Source organism: Tachypleus tridentatus, chromosome 7, assembly GCF_004210375.1.
Source record: "Tachypleus tridentatus isolate NWPU-2018 chromosome 7, ASM421037v1, whole genome shotgun sequence".
Classification (NCBI taxonomy): Eukaryota; Metazoa; Arthropoda; class Merostomata; order Xiphosura; family Limulidae; genus Tachypleus; species Tachypleus tridentatus.
In genome coordinates, this window is record NC_134831.1 from 183,052,530 (window position 1) to 183,077,873 (window position 25,344).

Consider the following 25,344-nt stretch of genomic DNA (forward strand, 5'->3'; position numbering starts at 1 on the left):
ATAGCCTGTTTATATAACTACATAGGGAAATGTCCGTTTTATGTAAGACTGTTCTAAAGAACTAGATTGAGAATATTAATTTAATTGCAAGAATATGAACATAAAAATAAAATGTATAAATTTTTATTGCAACGTTACCCTCACGTTTGCTGAGATCCTGAATGCAAAAATTAGGAACTGTATTATAACCGAAACGTTCGTTATGTTATTGTTTTAAAATGATAAAGGCAGAAAGATTGGAGAGATAAGCATTAGGATATCATTGTAAATTATACTATATTTTATTATTTTCTTTGTGTTATAAATCTGAGTGTTCGTTATACACATATATATGTTTATTTTTCTCCTGTTTTTTTTCTTTACATTTGTGTGATTAATTTGCGCTGTTGGTGTAGTATACGGATTTAGGGCTAATGGAGTTTTCTAAGCCTAACCGTGTGATATATTACTGGGATTCTATCGAAAATACCGATAACATCCAGGTATCCAAATGATGAATCAGTGCATTCTAATCGTTATATATATATGTATATATTATTTGATGAACTTCTAATTAGACTAGTGTAAACAATTAACCACATTATTTACCTAATTATGTTTTTGGTTCTTTTCTGTGTAATTAACTTGCTTTGATTACAAATTAATAATAACCCCAGTTTTACTGTTGTTTTAATTATTAAGTGATCCACGTAATTATGAAGAATTTTAATTATATTTACATCACCATGACAAAGGGATATCCGATGAATCATTTCGAAATGCAAGAGTTGGCGGTAAGTGATAATGACTCGCTGCCTTCCTTTTTTTAAATTCGAGATATCTCTCGTGTAGTTTTGTGCGAAATTCAAAACAAACCTTACCGTTTCGTAATGAATGAGCTTGATTACTAGTCAATATTAACTGTCTTGAAATTTATCATAGAAAACGACTTACGTGTGTTTGTTTTTGAATTTCGCGCAAAACTACACGAGAGCTATCTGCGCTAGCCGTCCCTAATGTAGTTGTGTAAGATTAGAGGGGAGGCAGCTAGTCATCACCACCCACCGCCAACTCTTGTGTTACCTTTTTACCAACGAATAGTGGGATTGACCTCATATTATAATGCCCCCGTAACTGAAATGGCAAGCGTGATTGGTGTGATTAGGATTCGAACCCCCGACCCTCAGATTACGAGTCAAGCGCCGTAACCACCTGGCCATTGCTGGGGCCTAACATGAGATTAGTTCGTGTGTCTATGTAGAAGAAGTTTGTGTAGCCCTGACTATTCCAGTTACTGTTGTTTCAGCATTATCTATAGAAAATGGTGTATCAAACTCTCTTAAGTTTTTCTTATCTGGTCGAGGACTTCGGTGCAGAGAAGAGGATCGTTATAAAATAAAGTCTCTATACGTGTCATATGTTATATTTTTCATTTCTTTCGAGTGACAGTGTATGAGTTGCATAATATATATTAGAAGTTATATTGGTTATCAGTTTACTTCAAATGCCAGTGACATATAACTACATTCAGTATTGCAAAATATAGTACCAACTTCCATGGCCATAATCGCCTATTTAAGGATCAAAAATGGCCTGCACGCTAAATTCGCCTAAAGCCCCAAAAACTCTAGATTCGGTCTTGTTGACTAGATAATCGTGGTTAGCTATGTTTAGTACTTTTATTTCTTAAACTGACAAAAGAGGGAGCCAGCAGGAACTTTTCGGAGTATATTAACCGTTCATTTCTTCATTCAGTCTCTCTTAATTTTACAGGATTCTTACTGCAGTCAAACTCCAGTTTGGATTAACGTAACTCCTGTCCAGAAAAAGCCACCACAATGAGATAGTCATCCTCAGATAATTCTGCAACGTCACACTTTTATTACAGGTACATCTAGCGTCGAGTGTAATATTCGAAAGTGCTTTGTATCTTCCAATGATCTCTGGCTCTACGTGGCCTGGCGGTAGGGTGTTTCTTACCCAATCTGTGGGTTACGGGTTCAAACCCTCATTGTCCAATATGCTTGCCCCTTTAGACATGGGGGATGTTATAATGTGATGATCAATCCCACTATTCGTTGGTGAAAGAGTATCTCAAGAGCTGGCAGTAGATGGTGCCTTCCCTCTAATCTGTCATTGCTAAATTGTGGATACCTATCGCATCTCTGAAGTGGCTTTAAACAAACTTCAATTAAAACAAACCAAACCAATTAATTGATTTTTGTATTACTTTGTTCGTTGGACTTCATAATTAAATTTGATTCATTAGGTCCAAGTAATTTTTAATTGAAACACTAATATCCTACATTAGTAGTGAAATGGTATTAAGCAATACTTGTGTATTTTGCATTGCTATTTTAATATTTCTTTTGGGGAACTACATTTATTTTTTATATTTTGAAATTATTGCGTATATAAAAATGAGTAAAATGTAATTGGCTATTACTTGTTTTGTTTTTCTTTCTTTCTTGTTATTACTTATAGCTTATTTGATGTAGATATTATTAAACGTCATGGACTACTATGTTTTGTACTACAATATCAATGAACCTGTTTGGAGGATCTTTATGTTGATTTGTTGTACCTGCCAGTCTGTTTAGATTACTCTAAACGTCATAATTTTCGACTTTCACATTTAATCATTCAACTAAGTTTGATGATCACATGGTTCCATCATCTACTTATCCAACTAAGCCTTAGGACTACCTGATCCCACCATATAGTCATTCAACTACGTCATACAACCAATTAATTCCACAGTCTACACTTTCAAGTTAACATTATTCTATTACCGTTATAACAAGTAACTGTCTACGTACTGTTGTGTCACTAGTGAGTTATCCATGAACACACAGATAACTATTTACCTGGTGTTGTATCATTAGTAAATTATTAATGAATACACATGTAACTAACTATCTACATATTGTTGTATCACTTGTAAGTTATTCATAAACACACAGCTAACTATCTTCGTAGTGTTGTATAACTAAATAGTAATTCAAGAACACACCGGTAACTGTCTACGTACTGCTGTATCACTAATAAGTTGTTCATGAAGACATTGGTAACATTCTACGTACTGTTGTATCACTAGTTAGCTATTCATGAACACACAGGTAACGCAGAGTTGTATCATTAGTAACTTATTCGTGAACACACAGGTAACGTTCCGTTGTATCACAAGTAAGTTATCCATGAACACACGTAGGTAACTATCAATGTAGTATTCTATGACTAGGAAGTTATTCATGAACACAGATAGGTAAGTATCTACGTAGTGTTGTATCACTAGTAAGTTTTTCATGAACACGTAAGAAACTAAGTACTGTTGTTTTCTTAGTAGGTTTTTAGGAATATTTTGCACTTGGTTTTGAACAATTATTTAATGTATTCTAGATTTCAAGTACATCTTTCCAGTCAGTACTGAATCCTTAGTTGTCCCCTATGTCGGGGGCTATGTATGAAAACGTCCAGTGTTTATACATAAGTATTTCAAAAAATCCCTCACACGTCGATATCAACCACTGCTCATCCTAATCTGTATTTTCACACCGGAGGTGTTCAAAATTTCATATTGAAGCTTGTATTAAAATTACTTTAAATCTGAATATAATTTGTCGTTTTGAATGCCTCCTTACATCAAAATTGTTTGAAGAACTTGTAATTCAAATTAACAGAGGGCATGCACACGAATAAGAATTAGTATATAAAGTGTTAACATTATTTATTATTTCTCATCAGGGTTAAATAAAACATACAGTAATATGTATACCACACGATATTTACCACATCCGCTGTCGATGGAATATTTAACACAATACTGTTGTTTTCAAATCGACTAATTTATTACAGGCGCTATACAAGTGGAAACGCTGTGTATATTAACTAATCCTTTGGCAACGGTTGTTACAGTATGATTAGCATTAAATAGGTTTAATTTAACTCTTTCTTCTTATGTCACGTGAAAATTATGGTAAATATTTTTTTCAATAATAGTATTAACACTACAATATTAATTATTACTTTGTTGAGTTAACTTAATTACTATCATGTTTAATGCTATTACAGAACGTGCATGAATGTTTGTTTGTGGTGTTTGAATGGCTCGCGCCAATTTACACAGCTCAGCTGAGAGTCTGTAGTGTTTATTCCAACAGCTCGGTCGAGTACGTCCTATCAGTTAACGGTTGTGCGACCACTTGAGCGCCGTCGAACAGCACGAGTTTAGCAAGCGAAATTTATCACAAACAGCGTTTCTCAACTGGGCGGGTTTATATAATCGAAAATCAATAGTAAACCTACCATAAGCGTATGTTGATGTCAGTGTCGCTCATTAGATTGTCCGGCATTTCCTTAACGAACGTTCGTGTAGATCTGTTAAAACGTATTGGGCTCTGGAAAAGCAGATAAAAGTGTCACCATTTTCTTCTGGCTACTCTGTTGACTAATCACTTAAAGAACCATAGTTTCCTTCATTTGATATCCTTGTGGCTAAGTAAAGGGGCGAAGACCGCCGGAGAACAAGTTTACTCTGTAAGTTACAAACACTGTGAGATTTTTTTAATAGTATGACCAGATTGGCAATGCTGATTAACACTCCGTGTAACAGCGCCTTTCATAAATAAAGAGCGAGTGGAAACTGACAAGACTGTACTCGTTTAGTTGTAAGTAATTAATTGGTACTAGCACTTTCTGGTAAAAACCTAGATCCGAATATCATTCTGGTGTTTGTGTTTTGCCAGAAAAAATGTCTGTCAGAGCTCTAAAAATACGCGCTGTGTGATCGTATACGATATATATTTCTATAGTTCATACGAAATGGTATATTTTTGTTTGAATACAAGTTATTTTAGTGAATATCTCTAAAACCTACTGCTCATTCGTATAGTTTGGAAGTATTACGAGTTTGTTAAATTGAAAAATGCCGTCAAATGAATATATAAATATTTTTATCTGTAAAGATAAGTTCCTATTTATTTTAGCTTTGCGCGAAATTCAAAACAAACCAAACCTAATAAATATCTTCATACATAAATATTTTATATTTAAAAAAACAAACTGTTTCTTTATCGTAAAATCGATTTTATCTGCATAACTGACGTATAACGACTCGTGCTAGTTGTGGGTTGGCTCTGTTGTATCTCGTGCTGACGAGCCGATTTCGTATCCATGCCACATCCCCGCACTTTAAGCTGTGAATGTATTACAAGAGTGACAGTCAGTCAGTTAGCAGAGTCGATGCTGTTGACTGGCTGTCTTTGCTCTAGCATAAGTTCAAAACTGAAGACTGCAGTAGGTGGCATCGGTAACTGTGCCCTAAATACAAAAAATAATTACCAGTCCTGCTTCAGGGGAATAGATATGAAATTATTATTATTGAGTTGTAGAAAGAAGACTGTAAACATTTCTTGGTAGAAACCTTTCACATGTTTCTATCTTATTTCCTAAAGCTCGTCTCCCTGTGATCTAGCAGTAGTGCTAAAATCTGGAGTTACCCCTGGTGGACACAGCGAAGATAGCCCAAGATAGCGAAAATTGTACTAACAAGTAAACAGTAACGCCTGATATAATAAGACTAATAAGAAGAAACACGTGCTTGGTGTCCTAACCTAGTGTTTCAGAGATATTTGTCACTCTGTGTATGTGTTTTTTCTCATAACAAAGCTACATTGGGCTATCTGCTGAGTCCACCGAGAGGAATCGAACCTCTGATTTTAGCGTTGTAAATCCGTAGACTTACTGTTGTACCAGCGGGGGACTATTTGTCAGTAAACCTTAAGAAGTTTCAGTATTAAGGATTAAATTAGTGGCAGTACTTGAAGCCAACAGCTAATGAGCTCCTTTTATAAGGTATGCTCTTACATTATTTTATTATTAATTTTTTTCACTGTATTAGTTAGAATGTTAATAATAGATCTAATTGCATTACTTTTCAATTTTATTTATTATTATTGTGGTTTTATTATAGAGATTGTTTTGCATTGTTAGCTTAATATGTATTGAAGACTAACCTGTATCTCCTAAGCTGGCCGAATGTCTTGGGATATTATTGGGAATGCGGCCGAAAATATTGTTAACAGCGAGGGTAGCCAATTGCATTCTGCTCTTCACAAACAAAAATGTAGGAACAGTATATTTAATTACCTATATTCATTACCTGGTAGATTTTTAGTCTTACTCTAAGTATGTAGCTTTCTTTAGTATTAATTTAGAACCCATGATTAACTCGTTTAAAATCGCTAGTGTGAAATTTCTATTCCGAAGCAATACGTTAATGTAATAAAGGGCAGTATATAAGAGCACTCGACTCTGTATCGTGATAGGTGCTCGATTTGTCACGTTGGGTTTTATTTAAAATCCCTTCAAGATTCGAAAAAAAGTTCGTTATTATTTTCGAATATTAAGACCCTTTGAGGTTTCAATTTTCATCGGAAATTATCAGACAGGTCTACAAGCAAATGGATGTCGAGGTTCATCGGCACTGGTCAAGATACGGTAACGTACAGATTAGTTGATATGGTCACGTGATTTTTTTGAAGTTGGATAGAAAGAGAATAGCGCAGTTAGTTATGACTGACGCAGTTGGACAGTGGCGTGTATAGAAAATATAGCTGGGTTACCAGGAAAACATTAACAAAGAGAATTATAGATGATTTGAAATACTGAAACATCAGCCAGTGAAGTGTGAGGATTCTTTACATTAAATTTTATGATAATATTGCGTCAGTCAGAATCATGTGAACACGTCAACCAACCAGCGCGTTACTTTGCCTTTACAGTTGAATGACGAATAACAAGTAAACGGTCCTCTAGGTTTGTCGCCCTAGGTATCGTTTATTTCTTTGTAGGCAAGAGGTTACTTTGAAGTTTCTTCGGCAAATGATCAAACTGTTTTCATCCATAATTAACTGGGAGTTACTCGTAGTTGTCAAGTTTTCAATGTTCCTGTCACTAAACACGTGTGAACATAGTGTTTCAGAGTTTTATTCAATACATAATTATTTTCGTATTGACATACTTATCGAAACTCCACGACTTTCTATTTAATTGAAAACTCAGAAATGCTTGTTCTGTATCAACTAAGTAATGAACAAAAACTGAATTACTATTAATCGTTTCCTGATTTCAGTAACGTGCCATTTGTTTTTACTTACTACAGTCTTCATTAATTTATTTCAGATGTGTGGCCTAAAGATGAAAATGGCTGTAAATCTAAGAATCTGATTCGCGTCCTCCTTCCACAAGGACATGCTATCAGTTTGGTGTGCAAAAAGGGTGATGGTGAAATACCACTATTCAGTTAGGCAAAAGTTGGCGGTGGGTACTGTTGACTAGCTGTACTCACTCATTTCTATAGACAATCATGCGCGTATGATCCTCGACGGTAGCTTTAAACGAATATCTCAAACAAAATTCAACACATGAGCTCTGACTATCTTATGTTAGCATATTCAACACCGGTTAAAAACCAGTATGACTAATAACTGTACATGTAATTATTTAGAAAGTATATGCTGTACCATATGTAAATAGATATGTCTATGTGTTATTATTGTTATACTAATCATTAATTGTTTATAAAGTTTGTGCTGTACCATATGTAAATAGATATGTCTATGTGTTATTATTGTTATACTAATCATTAATTGTTTATAAAGTTTGTGCTGTACCATATGTAAATAGATATGTTTATGTGTTATTATTGTTATACTAATCATTAATTGTTTATAAAGTTTGTGCTGCATTGCCTGTAAATAAACTTGTCTATGTGTTATTATTTTTATACAAATCTTTGTTTACAAAGATTGTGCCGTTCTGTTTGTATATATCCAGGTCTATGTGTTATATTATTATACTGATCATTGTTTACAATGTTTATGCTGTAATGTCTGTAAATAGCGTTGTCTATGTGTTATTATTGTTATATTAATCATTAATTGTTTAGTATTATTATAATAGTAATTAATTGTTTACAAAGTTTGCGCTGTACCGTCTGTAAATAGTCTTGTTTATGTGTTATTATTATTGTGCTAATCATTAATTCTTTACAAAGTTTGCGCTGTACCGTCTGTAAATAGTCTTGTTTATGTGTTATTATTATTGTGCTAATCATTAATTCTTTACAAAGTTTGTGCTATACCGTCTGTGAATAGCTTTGTCTATGTGTTATTATTGTTATACTAATCATTGTTTACAAAGTTTATGCTGTACCTTCTGTAAATAGCCGTGTCTAAGTGATATTATTTTTATACCAATCATTGTTGACAAAGATTGTGCTGTTCCGTCAGTATATAGCCTTGTCTAGGTGTTATTATTATTATATTCATCATTGTTTACAAAGTTTATGCTGTACCGTCTGTGAATAGCCTTGTTGATGTGTTATTATTGTTATACTGATCATTGTTTACAAAGTTTATGCTGTACCTTCTGTAAATAGCCGTGTCTAAGTGATATTATTTTTATACCAATCATTGTTGACAAAGATTGTGCTGTTCCGTCAGTATATAGCCTTGTCTAGGTGTTATTATTATTATATTCATCATTGTTTACAAAGTTTATGCTGTACCGTCTGTGAATAGCCTTGTTGATGTGTTATTATTGTTATACTGATCATTGTTTACAAAGTTTATGCTGTACCTTCTGTAAATAGCCGTGTCTAAGTGATATTATTTTTATACCAATCATTGTTGACAAAGATTGTGCTGTTCCGTCAGTATATAGCCTTGTCTAGGTGTTATTATTATTATATTCATCATTGTTTACAAAGTTTATGCTGTACCTTCTGTAAATAGCCTTGTTGATGTGTTATTATTGTTATACTGATCATTGTTTACAAAGTTTATGCTGTACCTTCTGTAAATAGCCGTGTCTAAGTGATATTATTTTTATACCAATCATTGTTGACAAAGATTGTGCTGTTCCGTCAGTATATAGCCTTGTCTAGGTGTTATTATTATTATATTCATCATTGTTTACAAAGTTTATGCTGTACCGTCTGTGAATAGCCTTGTTGATGTGTTATTATTGTTATACTGATCATTGTTTACAAAGTTTATGCTGTACCTTCTGTAAATAGCCGTGTCTAAGTGATATTATTTTTATACCAATCATTGTTGACAAAGATTGTGCTGTTCCGTCAGTATATAGCCTTGTCTAGGTGTTATTATTATTATATTCATCATTGTTTACAAAGTTTATGCTGTACCGTCTGTGAATAGCCTTGTTGATGTGTTATTATTGTTATACTGATCATTGTTTACAAAGTTTATGCTGTACCTTCTGTAAATAGCCGTGTCTAAGTGATATTATTTTTATACCAATCATTGTTGACAAAGATTGTGCTGTTCCGTCAGTATATAGCCTTGTCTAGGTGTTATTATTATTATATTCATCATTGTTTACAAAGTTTATGCTGTACCGTCTGTGAATAGCCTTGTTGATGTGTTATTATTGTTATACTGATCATTAATTGTTTACAATGTTTGTGCTGTGTTTTCTGTAATTAACCCTGTCTAAGTAGTATTGTTGTCATACTATAAAACGGTTGTTGTCTGTCTGAGGCGAAACCTTTCCAACTTCCGGCCTCTATTCAACAGGCCATTTTCGGTAAGCCCTAGGGGGATAGAACTGGCTGTCAAACTCGTAAAAAATGGGAAGATAAATAATGTCCATGGACTATGGTAACAGGGGCGTTAGGTCCACCAAAAATATTAAAATAATCTTATAGTACTCTCTTTTTACGTGTTAATTGTGTGTGTGCTGTAAAGCTATGTAATATATACATGGTCAGATCTCATATTACTGCATTTTTGTTTTAAAAAAATCCTAAGTGACGTAAGAAAAGTTTCCAAAACTTAATCTCAGTTAGCTTGTACTCTTGAACTCTGGTCGCCACGACATTTTTAGTTTATCACCCAGGTGGAGCTTAAATATTCCTTGCAGTATACATTAAATAATAAGTTTTCAATCGTTACATTGTTTGAAGAAACGTGTCATTAATGGGCCAGTTTGTGGAATATTTTATTATAGTATTCAGTAGACCTGAGTAATGTATAACGTCTCCCCATACCTGCAACGCCAACGGAAGTAAACATCGTGCGTGGCGCGGGTACCTCTGCTAGTACTGTTATCACTAGTTCAGGTAATATGGCGGAGTTTTAGTTATGTGTGATTTTATTTAGTCAGAACTGAATTGGGAAAAAACAACAACAACGAATAGAAAATTTGTTTGGGAAAAGGAAACGAAGTTTTTTATAATTTGTGGTGGAAAGTTATAGATTAATATAAATTAAATACTACTTAACAAGGACGATGTTTTCTTAAAGAGAAGCTGGGACGTTGCCTAGTGATTGTCGTGCCAAGTTGTTGATTAGAAGATCCATGGTTCGGGCTGACATGTTGCTAAGCGTGCCTCCCAGTTTTAGCTGTAGGCACTTAGCACTATTTGGTTAAGAGAAACCTCGCGGATGGCGTGTACTGCTGGCTGATTTTCTTTCCTCTGAACATCTGAGACAACTGCATGTCTCAAACTCGGATTCTATAGTGTAGATATTCAGGTAGAAATCTAACTTTACAATATGTATAACAACTGTGGATAATAGACGGAACACGGAAGTTCCACATACCAATACAGGAATCGAGTGAACCTACATAATTTTTTGCAAGTTATTATTTATACGAACTGTTCCAAGACGCTCGCTCGTTTGTTGTTCAGCACAAAACTACACAATGTATTATTTGTATTGTGCCCACGACAGGTGTCGAAACCCTGTTTTTAATGTTATATTCCCAAAGATTACCGCTGAACCACTGGGGATGGAGTTCGTTACGTTATCTACAGCATCGTATTAATTCTTCAAAATAACAATAAAGACAGCTTAATTCTGTCTTCCTAGTAGACCAAAAGAAAAGGAAAAGTTAAAGACGGGAAGTGGAAATGTATTCTTATAGCAAAGCCACATGGGGCTGTCTGTTGATTCCACAGAGGGGAATCGAACCCCTGATTTTAGCGTTGTAAATCCGTAGACAGGCAGGAAGTGGAAGACATAATCACCTTATCAGACTTATCAACCAGTTATTCCCAAGGATGGGAGACTAGTTGGAACGTGTCTAGGGGACCGATACTCAATAAACACATGTTCTATCAAAATGTTTATTTATAGTTCTGTAAAGTCATTCCATTTCTTCACAGCTAGGTTAAATAAATGTTTCAATGATTCGTAATATTTATTTCATTGAACTATTTGGTGTTTTTAATAATTCTTCGTTGCTACGTTTTATTTATCTACAGTTTATTTAAATTCATTTTTTTAGAAAACTCTTACAACAGATGTTTTAATTAAAACGTCTTTATTTAAGTTTGTTTGTTTTGAATTTCGCGCAAAGCTACACGGGGGCTATCTGTGCTAACCGTCCCTAATTTAGCGGTGTAAGACTAGAGGGAAGGCAACTAGCCATCGCCACCCACCGCCAACTCTTGGGCTACTGTTTTACCAACGAATAGTGGGATTGACTGTCACATTATAATGCTCCCACGGCTGAAAGGGCGAGCATGTTTGGTGACACGGGGATTCGAACCCGGGACCCTCCGATTACTAGCCGAGTGTCTTAACCACCTGGCCATGCTGGGGCGCTTTTAATTTAAAAATATAAACATTTCTAGCGGATTATAGTAGGCGTTTGTTTCTAGGTGACAGTGGTTCTAGTACCCATATCTGGAAGGTTGAAAGTATTTGTGTATTTGAAATAGACGTTTCTATTTACAAATCTGTTTCACTTTAATAACAGTACAACTGACTTAGCAAAAAGTCTGAGGATTTATAATGCAAAACATCGGGTTTCGATACCCATGGTGTACAGAATACAGGCAGCCCGTTGAAGTTGGAAAGGTTTCGCCTCAGACAGACAACAACCGTTTTATAGTATGACAACAATACTACTTAGACAGGGTTAATTACAGAAGACACAGCACAAATATTGTAAACAATTAATGATCAGTGTAATAATATAACACATAGACCTGGATATATACAAACAGAACGGCACAATCTTTGTAAACAAAGATTTGTATAAAAATAATAACACATAGACAAGTTTATTTACAAGTGTTGTTGATTTAACTTGTGAATTTAAACACACCATGCTCAGTTATTAATTTAAACACACCCTGCTCAGTTATTATTTCAAAGGAAATAAACCATATCAAACGTTAAGCTGTCGCCAATACATGTTTCACAACATACAGTAACTACGTCATTGGTAAAGATGGCGGTGATAAGAGCTCCTGTTGATGAATGTGGGATTAAATGTTTTAGATAATAAAATGCTGATATTTTTCGCTTACCTAAAACTTGTTTGTATGAAATGTTTGTCTGACGAGCTCAGTTGTGGGTAAACGTTCTGTAAACCATTTGAATAACATGTTTTATGTTTTAGCTGTTTAGACCTTTACAAAATACATGTTAGTTACTAATATTATCAAACTCTTTAGGTTACGTTATGTATGTTTGCTATCGCCATGTTCAAACCTATTAAGCTGTGTTTTATACCTTAGTTACCTATATGATAAGATTTTAAGGTATGCTTGACATGTGCTCAAACCTATGCACAATATCTTACACCATAACTACGCCCAAATTTTGTGGATACTGTTTTACACTTCAACTTTCGCTATACGCAAACTATGTGTATAATATAGTTAGCTTATAAATATCACAGTTCCCACACTTTGGGTTTTAGCTACAATGTGATTATGAACAACGATGCGTCAGTGTGAGAAACATTAAGTATTGCATTCACCAAAATAATAATAAAGCAGCATATCGTACCTAGATATTGAAACAAGCATGCAGATTTAATCGATCTAATAATGTTAATTCGTTCTGTTTCTGGTTGCAAAGCTTCTAGTAGAAAAAAGAACGCAAAAACGTATAATTAAACCGAGGGAAACAGGGGGGGGGGGGGGGGAGGTTGGACTGATTTTCTAAAGGTCACAATTGAAAACGTTTTTAGTTGTCTGCAGACGGCGTGCTGTTAAAACTTCACAGCTTGAAACGCTGCATAATTGCTCCCGTAGTCTTGGTTGACGGCCCCAGAATTTTCCATTTTTTTGTAAAGACGGTCGATAAAGCACTTTATTCAACGCTTATTGCTTTTCCCCACTAAAAGAATTCCGTTGGTAGCCGGGATACCTATTGAGCAGAAGAATAATTAGGCCTCGGAACTGTCTAGCAGCGAACAAAGGTTTGCACTCAGTGGTCTGTAACGTCAGCAGGTTTTCCAGCCAAGAACATTAAAGAGTAGCAATAATATGAAGCTATGGAAACATAGGATATGCATACAGACCTTGAATATTGATCTCTCTGTGAAGTAAAACTCCACTGCAGAACAAGAATCAGGTATCGTAAATCGAGCTGGTCAAACTGTGGTGCTTTTAATATAATAATTAAGTTGTAGTGTAGGTGTTATCTCATATTACAGAGTGTAAAGAGAGTAAACAATGTTAATACTTATAAGTGAATCTATGTGGAATCAATACTTGTCTCTTTTCATTTTATATATTTTATCACCTATTGTTTAACGGGTAATCATAAAATGAAATGTGTCTTCTACCTTGAAGGTAATGATTTCTTTTTACTTATCATTATAAGTATGTATGTGGTATCACATTCGTACGATATTATAATATCATTATAAATGCACCCTCTTGAATGGTTATGACATTCAAATCGTTATGTACAGGTTGCGGGATCGAAACCCTACATCGATCAAACTCACTTTTTTTTAGCCGTGGCGGCTTTGTAATGTGACGGTTGATGCCACTATTCATTGTTCATTGGTAAAGAGTAGTCCAAGTGTTGACGGTGAGTGGTATTGACTAGTTACCTTTCCCCGCGGCTTTTTGTGTGGTAATTCGATTTCAGAATAAAACAAAATTATATGTTTATCTTATTTTTTTGCTAAACGTAAACTGTGTAATTAGTTACTGATTTTAAAATATGTTTATATTTGTGAGAAACATTACAATAAAAGCTGTAAATTAGTTTCAATTTTTACCGATCCGAGACCGTAATCCAGGTGGTTAGGGCGCTCGACTCCCTATATGAGGTTCTAATCCTACCAAAGATACTCGCCATTTCAGCCACGAGAGCGCTGTAATGTGACGTTTAATCCCACTATTAGTTGGTAAAAGAGTAGCCCAAAAATTGGTAGTGGGTGGTGACGGCTAGCATAGATAGGCCTGCTGTAGCTCCGCGCGAAATTCAAAACAAACAAGCAAATAAATAAAGAAACCTTAACTCTTTTATCTTATACTATAAATCGTTTTGTGTGAAACATACTGTGAGTTACATGGGTGTTCTACAAGTAGAATTTGTAAATGTCCGTAAAACAAGCAAAAAACAGTAATAAATTGAAAATAACAGAAATATTAATAATATTATTACCAATGAGTGATTCGAATGATGAAAATGTATCAGCAGAGCTTTACAAGAAAAAGTCTAAGATTAAATTAGTACTTTTATTGTAACAATACTTATTTAAATACAGGGTTTATAGAATAATGCAAAAAATTCTAATCGCAAATGCCGAAATCTATAAGTCCATTTGTTTTAAGCCTAACATTAGTAAAGTCTTTCATTAAGTACGGCCTGTATTTTATGAACTCTTGTGTTCGTTTTTTGCTTTAGTGTGTTTAAGGTTAAACCCTATATGTATTTAATGACATCAGTAAATAAATTTATAACGCTATTATCAAAACCTGATTCTTTACGTTATAATTTCTCAGACTTAACACTGAGTTATCTAGAGTCAAGCGTTTTGTGAATATAATTTTCAAACAGTTTCAGAATTTTTCCCTCTGGCTTGTTAATAGTCATGTCGTAAAAGGTTTGATTTAGCTTAAGTTTGATAACAGATAAGTTTGACTTATCTGCGTTGTATTCAACGTGTGCATCTAACCCCAAGTCCCAGCATTATAAAATCTAATTTCCCCGAAAAGGAACCAAATGCCACCTACGTTACTCTTTGACCATTTCAAAGCTATGAGATAAATAATGAGTTTGTCGGTCGTGAGAATGTACGTGTCAAACCCATACGTTTCAAGACGACACACATTACTTACCCCGTATTATAAATACTTCTTGGGTTAGAACTGCAAACACCAAACCTATCAACTTACATTCGGCACAAACTTCATTTATCACTTTCACAAAAAAAGTACACAATTAATAATTTCAATTCGTGGGTCAAAACACAAGATGACGTAACCAACTAGTTTTATCATTGACGACGCACGTGTTATTAACACATTATGATTTCAATCTTTGGTCAGTTTTCCTGCCGAACGAAAAAAAATATATATATATTTCTCGGGTGAACGGAGCTTTCATTGATTTAGACGCGTGTTAAGTTGTATACTTCTTCACACGACTAGAGTTTTGATGATTTTATCTCGTTTTAGGCTAGAAATTACTGCAGACAAGACCAAGTTTCTGGTGATTTGGAAACGTGCTTAACAGTACATACTGAAAGTTGCAAAAATTGGTGCTATATGCTAACTTATTTCGTCGAACTAGCGTAGGTGAGGATATTGTTCCCTTCTGATCATTACGTATCATTCTGTATTTATAGAAAAAGACAACGGAAATCGTAAGCTCTGTTCTTAAGATAAGAAACACTACATGACATTACTTACTTGACGTCTTAATCAAGGGAGCATTGACTCTGTAGTTCCGGAAAGCCAAGAGACCAGAACAGTAGTCAGAATAGGTTTACTTATCAGGCTGTTAGTTTGAAAGCTACACAAAGACTCTCTTGAAAAGCCGTCCATAATTTTGAACTAATATACTAAAACGAGAACAACTGATCAACAGCACCCACCGTCATGCCTTGGGGCACTCTAATTAAATAGTGGGATATGACTATCATTCTTATTTCGCACCCATGGCCTGAAATTGCGGAAAATGATTTTACGCCAATGAGACATTAACCATGGGCCTTAAGATTCATTGCATGGCACTCTATCCCCAGTTATAGCCTATCTCAGGTTGTAACCGAACGAAACAATCCAAAGATCGCACTGGACAAGATTCTTTATTGAAATTTAGTGAAAAGTGGGGTGGGGATAAAAACAAGTGCTACAGGATACTTAAAGAAAGTTTTCTTGGGGTCTTATACAAGGTAAGCAGTAACGGATGACACCCACGATAAGGAAAGTGTTTGGTTTGAATTTCGCGCAAAACTACACGAGGGCTATCTGCGCTCGCCGTCCTTAATTTAGTAGCGTAAGAATAAAGGGAAGGCAACTAGTCATCACCACCCATCCACCGACAACTCTTGGGTTAATTTTTTACCAACAATTAGTTGGAATGACTGTCATATTATAACGCTCCCCGACTGAAATGGTGAATATGAGTAGTGTGATTGGGATTTGAAGGAGGGGCTTCACTTTTACGTCCTCTCAAAAGTGAAACTGAATAGTGTATGTTTTCTGTAAGTTTTCTTTAGGGCTATTTCAGTAATGCTTTATTAACAGAACTACTTGTTGAGATGTCGCACACTTAATCGGTATACTTATAATAAGAAATGCTTACTAGATAATTATAAGAAATTATTTTTCTATCTATCCAGTGCTTACGAGATCACTCGCCTAATACCAAGGTTCATAAGGCCGGGTGGGATACTACCAAACTCCTTGTACAGCTGTTTATTAAGTTAATTAACTTCGAAGTGTCGAAGGGTTGTTGACTTGCATGTTTTTTTATATATATTAATCACCTTGCACGACTCTTCTCTAAAAGTTGTCACCCATTTTATACAAACGTTCAAGTTAAAAACTGAGACGAAGTATTGTATTATAATATCCACTATTTTCTAGGGCCTAATAACATTTGGTAATAACAGGGCAAGGGTCGAAGCCCGTAAGTCTTAACCTTATGAATCGTCCGAAACGCGTACCGTTCATACAGACACGCAAGTGGCACGACTTGTTCATTTCCAGACGTTCTTGTCACTCTAATAAATTAATACGAGATAAATAAAAAACTGAGAATTTGAAAACCTGTAAGTAGGAGTCGTAAAAAATAAGGAAACAAAGCTGGAGACTCTAGAGATAGTAGTTACTCAAACTACAAACCCCTATTTTGGCTACTTGCTTTACCTATAATTTCTTTTGGTGGAATGAAAATAGGAACTTGTAGTTTGAGTAAATAATGCCCACAATATCTCCAACCTATTTTCCTTACTTTTTAACTATACCTGTTTACAGGTTTTTAAATGCTTAGGTTTATTGTTTGCTGGCTTTTTATGCTCAACTATGGGTAAAGAATTACTTGACATAGTAGCTAAATTTTTACTCTGTAATGGTATTAAACATAGGTAGTAATTAGCTGATACTGTCCATGAATGTTTACTGTAGCTAATGACTACTTGATCACATTAGTTCAAGATGTAGAATGTTAAACTGCAACTGGAGACTGTTGTGGGGGTTTGTTTAAGATTATAGTGAAAATCCACATTTTCTATATATAATGTATAGCACAACATGCAACCCGAACTAAGTGCATATAAATTTTTACCAATATAAAAGTAGCCCTTTCAAATAAAACATATAATCTAAAACATCGCTTCAAATAAATCTTCTTGTCTTTTAAAGTAATTTTTCTACGAATGTGTGTAAACAATTTAATTTTATGTGCACTGATTTTTTGTACTGTTTCATAGATAATATAAGGGTTGGCTTCTTAAAGACATTGATTGTGTAGTGTACAAAGCATTGAGTCTATACATGTTACGTTCATCTAACATTAATTTATTATTGGCTGGTAATTCCTGTTGTACTCTGTACTTAAGTTTCTTAAAGGAACACCCAAGTTTGTAAGAAAGCTAACTTTCAGAGACAGTGATAACTTCGTTTATACTATAATTATGAGTTTTAAAAGCTACTTAAACCAAAAAGGAAACAAAACTATTTTTATACCTCTACGACCTTTGCAATACCTTATTTAGTATTTAACAAAACGTTTGGATGAAATGTACCAAGTTGTTTTTGTTGTAGGTTAGTAGAAGAATAATAATAATTATTACAAATAGGCCATTTTGGGCGGATTTTCTTTTCCTTGTAAGTCAAACATGCTTGTTTTTTGTGTGTGTGTGCATTTTTGTATATGTACAGTCTTAGCAGTTAATGGTAAATATTTTAAAATGTTGTTTGAACTGAATCTTTACTGTTAAGTTGTTTCTCGCCCGAAAGTAGAGTTTTGTGGATTTTTTTTCCGATCCTTATTATGAATCACTATCGTGTTTCATGATAAGAAAAGAAAAAAGCAGATAGCCTTAGTGGCTTTGCAATAAATGTAACATACAGAGATACAGTTACTATGTGCGAACCTACACTGTAATTACAATAGATTAAGCACCAGATGTTAAGTACTGTTTTGATCATCTTTTTGTTTGGTTGTTTTTTAACTTCGCGCAAAACTACACGAGGGCTAATACAGCAGTGTAAGACTAGAGGGATGGTAGTTACTCATCACCACCCACCGCCAACTCTTGGGCTACTCTTTATTATCGAATAGTGGGCTTGACCGTCTCTTATAACGTTCCTACAGCTGAAAGGACGAGCGTGTTCGTTGAGACGGGGATTCAAACGCGCGACCATAAGATTACGAGTCGAACGCCTTAACCCACCTGGCCATGCCGGCCCCCTATTTTACAATATAATAACGTTTTACAATTGAAAATTCTAAGCCCATTTGTTTTGCCAGTAAGGAATCCAACAACGTAGGAATTTCATTCTCCATGTAAAGTCGAGACGGTTTGTTCTGTTATGTGATCATTAGCCAATTGAGTGATATGTCTACTTCCATCTATATTTTGTTTATTTCATTTTCTTTTAGTCTTCTAGTGGCACAGCCGTATGTCTGCAGGCTTACACACTAAAAACCAGGTCTCGATACCTGATGGGCAAAGCATAGATGACCCATTGTGTAGCTTTATGTTGAACTTCAAATAATTTTTTTTTCAACTTCAGTAGTCAGCCCTACATAGTTTTTTTTATTATTTAGTGATATTTTATTTGTTTAAATGTCTTTTAAACGACGGCGTACGTAAGTTACTAAGTTGTAGATCGTATTCTAAAGTTTTATAAATTTTACATGGGATAATAATAAAATAGGTAGTCAAGTATCGTGAAGACTGTTTTTTCTATATCCAATGATAAAATTATAGATACTGATAGGACTGAGTAGGCTTAGTAAAGAGAGATGATGATGGAGAAAAATAAGAAATCTTGGTTTTGACTGTTTTCAACTTTTGGACGCTCTGGATGGCTGAAAAGCGGTATACACACCGGAGATTGAATTACTGTGCCAAGTAGCTTTTCTTATCTAGCTTCTGATGACCTGTAGAGAAAAAAAAATTCAAATGTCTTTTTTGTTGCTTTAATACGGACATCCGTGCCATCCCTATAATTTGTAGTATCAGTGTCATTTGTATATAAATACTCTATTCTATTTTCTAAGTAATTTCTAAACTACTGCGTGGAATCGAACCCCGGATTTTAACGTTGTAAGTCATTAAACTTACTGTTGCCCCACCTGCGTGGGGACTATAATGGATGCAAACTGAACATTACGTTTTTCTTTTATGTAATTTCTTGAGTTTTCAGTTTATGTTCCTTTCTCAATTATTTTTTCGGAATAATATTAATTTCAAAGATTACCACTTTTTGAAATCATTTTAAGTAAATGTAACACATTTTATACAGTTAGTTGTTTTTTTATTTAACCACAGGTTTTTCGCCACTTCCTTGGTAGCAGTGTTCATGACTTGGGCGCGGCCTTAGACCTGCCATCAGCGCCACACTGCGGACTGACTAGTAGTGACGGCCACCATAACGCTGGACGAGGGAGGTTGGAAAGGCCCCCCTCACCCCCATCCACATCAACACACGGGATCCGGGGGGCCAGCGGTACCGTCGGGGGTTCCAGGACCCCCACATAGCGTTCCAGCTCATTCTGTACATCCAGGTGGTCCAGTATATGGACACATACCGTATCAAACAACTGTAACTGGACCAAATAATCCAGTTCCACATCCTGGCTCTCTGTGCCCCACGGTATCCATGCCCGGACCAATGCCTCCACATCATCCTGGATCTGGAGTTGTTCCTCACCCCCCTGGCATGCCTACTCACAACATTCCTCATCCTATGCCCGATGGACGACCTATAGATCATGGGTAAGTAAATCATAAATTCTTATTTATCTGTTAACAAATCATAAGTAGGCCTCCGAAACACGTGTATATATATATATACATAAGGCTTAGGAATTAACAATAAATATTACATTAAGTATTTGTTTGTTTTGAATTTTGCGCAAAGCTACACGAGGGCTATCTGCGCTAGCCGACCCTAATTTAGGAAAGACTAGAAGGAAAGCAGCTAGTCATCACCACCCATCGCCAATTCTTGGGCTATTCTTTTACCAACAAATAATGGGATTGACTATTGCATTATAACATCCCCACGGATGAAAGGGCGAGCATGTTTGGTGTGACGGGGATTCGAACCTTCGACCTTCACATTACGAGCCGTGTGCCTTAACTACCTGGCCATGCCGGACCTACATTAAGTAACTATACACTTTACACGGATTATTTATTTATGTTCTGTTTCTTCATTTTACTTTCGTTCATTCAGAACGAAAAACGTAAATTTCTGCAAGACTGTTTTACGTAGACGAGAAGAAAGAAATTATAAATAATTCATGAACAATAACAAGTTATTTTTTTATTTTTCTATTGGCTGCATGCTCGTGCAAGAGTTGGCCGTGGGTGGTTTTAAACTTTAGTTTAATTACGTATTAATTTGTAAGTAATCAAAGATGTTCGATTCAGGAATGGTGCGCGATTTTGACACAACCATCCACACGTGATTTTATAGGAACGTGACATTACGTTTCACACACTGTATTAAATTACTGAGATCTGCTTGATTATTGGAAACCTTATTCGGATGTGTAACTTCTTTAAAACAGAAAATAGAAATATCCATAAATTTCCTATTTATTTGTGCATTTAATATCAGATTCGAAGCTTGCTTTCTTCTAGCACGTGTTAGTGGGCAACAAATATCTTTTGAATTCCATGGGTTAACAACATTGTAAAGTACAGGGCAGGCAGCAGCTTAACTGGCAGCGCCTTCTATTTGCAATGTATCCTCCAAATATTTGGGTCTTAGGCAGCCACCAATGACGCCTATCCTTAACGCTAGGCATAGTAAAAATACTTTTAAATTAACAGGATACATCCCAATGAATAGAGGTAGAAGATCGTCACACACGAGGGATTTTAAACGGACGTGACTCCTAGAAAATTGAAAATGACTGAGAAAACAAATAAAATAAAAAATACAAAGAAACCAAGTTGCGACGTAGTTACATGGTTCAACGAACTCCGGTCCAATTAAATTTCACCTAAAGAGGTAGATGCTAGAAATATCATGCTTTTACTGTTACAATCACACAGACGCTGAATAGTTTGTAACTTAGGAAAGTTTAGTTTCATGGGGGGTTTCCATAGTAACCACACACCACCAGGAGCTAAGAAAAATAATTCACAATTAAAAAACGCTTTAGTGAGGTGCTTCAATGAAAAAAAAGAAAGAAACATAAACGTTAAATTTGAGGAACCACGTCTTAAAAATAGTCTTCCTTTAGGAGGATAGCGGTCAAACAATAAATATATTTTTTCATTGATTCAGTGGAAGAAGCAGTCGATACAGAGTGATCGTTACGAATGCGTTTTCAGGTGCATACACCTCCTGTAGCGTCGTTTTTCTTTCTTTTGTTTTTATTTTTATTTTAGTTTTCTAAGTCATATTCAATAGACAACATTAAAGTTCGTATCAAATAGTGAAGTGTTAAAAATAATTCTTGCGTAGTTTCTATTGTTAGAGCCTTTTTCACTCATTACGAAGGCTTAAATTATTTCGTTATTTTTATCTAATCGCAAACATGCATAATGGGCTAACTTCATTGTGCCCACAGGAGAGATTGAACCCCAGATGTTAGGTATTGTAAGCCCTTAATATTTGCATTGAGTCACCTTGGCGGGGAGGAACCGCAAAAGCTTAACTTTAATACACTACTTTGGTTCATTAAATTTGTCTTAACAACGATGAAAGTTGTTGCATCTTCTGTTATAGGCTCCCCTAGCAAATATATAGTGAAACTATTACAAACTGTAGCTTAGGGACGAGGATAAAACAACAGAAATTTATTGGGCAGGTTAAAGTTTTATAACACCCTAAATTTGATAATATGTAATCTTTATTTTATAGTGACACAAATGTGTGTAACCGATTCATATTGAAATATGAAGTCACTTCGTTCCGTACATCTCAACTTTACAATAAATTTGGTAAAATTAATTATTTTTTTCTGTTTTTTTACGTGTATAAAATAGTAAAATTTGTAAATTTTCCATATGTGTAGCCTTTGGTATCAAAACGATAAAAACATACACCTAAATCTTTCTTTACCTAAATTTGTAAGGCTCAATAGAACGCTGTCACATACGATACCGTTTCTGTCTGATAGCTGCAACGTTTAGTTTAACGCGAAGAATATGTATCAGTATTAGTGTATGCAAATTTTTAAAATTGTACTTGCTCATCCTACCTGTACCAATCGATCGTGTCGTATATATCATACAAGTTTCACTTAAATTGTTGTTAATTAAATAACTTTTAACGATAGAGGAAAGTAGGTCAATCGACCATTCTATGATAAATTTGTGTTATTCTAAGTTAGAACTGTAAATCATTTTACTGAAAATTATGACGATAATTTATTTACTCAAATACACACCATAAAATTTCACTTTTTTATACGAAATGCTAATAGGTAAATGTAAACGTGGCTCCATCTATAACATAGTAGGGAAATTATTCATCATGTATGGCTTTAAAATCGAAAACAGTTTCAAATTCATCCAGCTTCATAATTTGTATGTAAAACGTTTTAAAGGCAAATCAGATACATCCAGCCAATTGACACTGTCGGAGTTCGCATTTCAGTTAAATTATCATTTGCAACAGACAGACTATGTTGCTGATTCTCCACTTCTTGTGCATAAAAATAAATTCAAATAAAATAATGGTAAATAAATAATCGGTGTCATCTGACCTGAAGATATGTGAACACCGTAAATAATTGTTCATGTTCACTTAATACGATTCGAACCATAACAGTAACTGCCTTTTCTATATTTATCGTATCCCAGCCAGCCTGTGAGTCCTAGCATTGACGATACACTTATTCGGCGATGGATGATATTACCTGTGTGTAGCTGATATATTTCAACCTATCATTCTTTACGTTCATTAATAATTACTTATAGCAGCTATTAAAACATATAGTATGAGTAATGTATTTTGCGAAAATAAACAAATCAGTTGGTATCACGTTGTTAAAAAAGGGTAGCCATAATTAAAACATGAAATATAATGTTATAAGGTTTGCTACTTTCAAGTATTGTGTTCAAGCTTCACGGAAAGTACGACATAATATGCTTTAAAAAAACACCAGACAACCTTTTTCTTTTTATTTTTTTGGCGTCCATATTGAGCATTTCTGATTATACGTAGGAAATACTTATGTAAAACAGTGAAACTAGATGGCAGCACAAACAAAATTCTACGTGTATTCCTCACTTCATTTCAAATCACTTATTTCCTTTGATGTATTTATTAAGTATTAAGGACTTTGAGGAGATCCATTCTGGTGGCTTAGCATTATGTCTCGAGACGTATAGCACTAAAAATCTGGTTTCAATACTCATGGTGAGCCCAGTACAAATCGCCGATTGTGTAGATTCGTGCTTAATAACAAACAAATACGATTTCCGATTAACCAGTACACACACAAACATCATATGAAAGGAAGTTATAAACAAATGATTATTCCATTACGTTATTACCAGGAGAGTAAATGTTAATTTGTAACGTAAATATTTATTTATTTAATGTGTGTACAAAGAGATGGATATATATAGTTTTGGAGCAACAACTCTTTAGGCGCGGCAAAGCCAGGTGATGAGAGACGTTACAATGTGATAGTTAATTCCACTATTCCATTTACGGCAGTGTTGATGAATAGTTTTCACTGAAAAATTAGGTACGACTATCTACGGCTCTCATGTAGCTTTGCGCGATATTCAAACCAAAGTTTTAACTCTCGATTTTGAAGGTTATGTGGTAAAGTATAACTTAGTATATAAAGTTTTTAATTCTCGATTTTAAAGGTTATGTGGTAAAGTATTCCTTGGTATATAAAGTTTTTAACTGTCGATTTTAAAGGTTATGTGGTAAAGTATTCCTTGGTATATAAAGTATTTAACTGTCGATTTTAAAGGTTATGTGGAAAAGGATTTCTTGGTATATAAAGTTTTAGCTGTTGATTTTAAAGGTTATGTGGTAAAGTATTCCTTGGTATATAAAGATTTTAGCTATCGCTTTTAAAGGTTATGTGGAAAAGTATTCCTTCGTATATAAAGTGTTTAACTGTCGATTTTAAAAGTTATGTGTCAAAGTATTCCTTGGTATATAAAGCGTTTAACTGTCGATTTTAAAAGTTATGTGGAAAAGTATTCCTTGGTATATAAAGCGTTTAACTGTCGATTTTAAAGGTTATGTGTCAAAGTATTCCTTGGTATACAGAGCTTTTAGCTATCGATTTTAAAGGTTATGTAGTAAAGTATTCCTTGGTATATAAAATTTTTAATTCTCGATTTTAAAGGTTATGTGGATAAGTATTCCTTGGTATATAAAGTTTTTAATTCTCGATTTAAAGGTTATGAGGCAAAGTATTCCTCGGTATATAAAGTGTTTAGCTGTCGATATTACAGTTTATGTAGTAAAGTATTCCTTGGTATATAAAGTGTTCAACTGTCGATTTTAAAGGTTATGTGGTAAAGTATTACTTGGTATAAAGCGTTTAACTGTCGATTTTAAAGATTAAGTGGTGAAGTATTCATTGGTATATAACGTTTTAGCTGTTGATTTTAAAGGTTATGTGGTAATTATTCCTTGATATATAAAGTATTTATTTCTCGATTTTAAAGGTTATGTGGATAAGTATTCCTTGGTATATAAAGTTTTTAATTCTCGATTTAAAGGTTATGAGGCAAAGTATTCCTCGGTATATAAAATTTTTAATTTTCGATTTAAAGGTTATGAGGCAAAGTATTCCTCGGTATATAAAGTGTTTAGCTGTCGATATTACAGTTTATGTAGTAAAGTATTTCTCGGTATAAATCCCGCTGACTAAAATAACACAAGTTGTAGATTTTGGGGGAAGG

At 34.5% G+C, this 25,344-nt stretch overlaps 1 protein-coding gene across 4 annotated transcripts in view; it reads left to right on the forward strand.

Moving 5' to 3' along the window:
• Positions 1 to 25,344, forward strand: part of LOC143257424 (LIM domain-binding protein 2-like) — a 72,942-nt gene that overhangs the window by 20,427 nt on the left and 27,171 nt on the right. For 3 of the 4 annotated variants that reach the window (XM_076516078.1, XM_076516081.1, XM_076516079.1), the window contains exon 2: positions 19,774 to 20,220. In XM_076516078.1, the coding sequence (XP_076372193.1) occupies positions 20,105 to 20,220 (116 nt within the window). In that variant the 5' untranslated portion in view covers positions 19,774 to 20,104. Of the gene's footprint in view, positions 1 to 4,371; positions 4,516 to 19,773; positions 20,221 to 25,344 lie in introns of those variants that run through there. The other variant, XM_076516080.1, reaches the window with a different exon arrangement.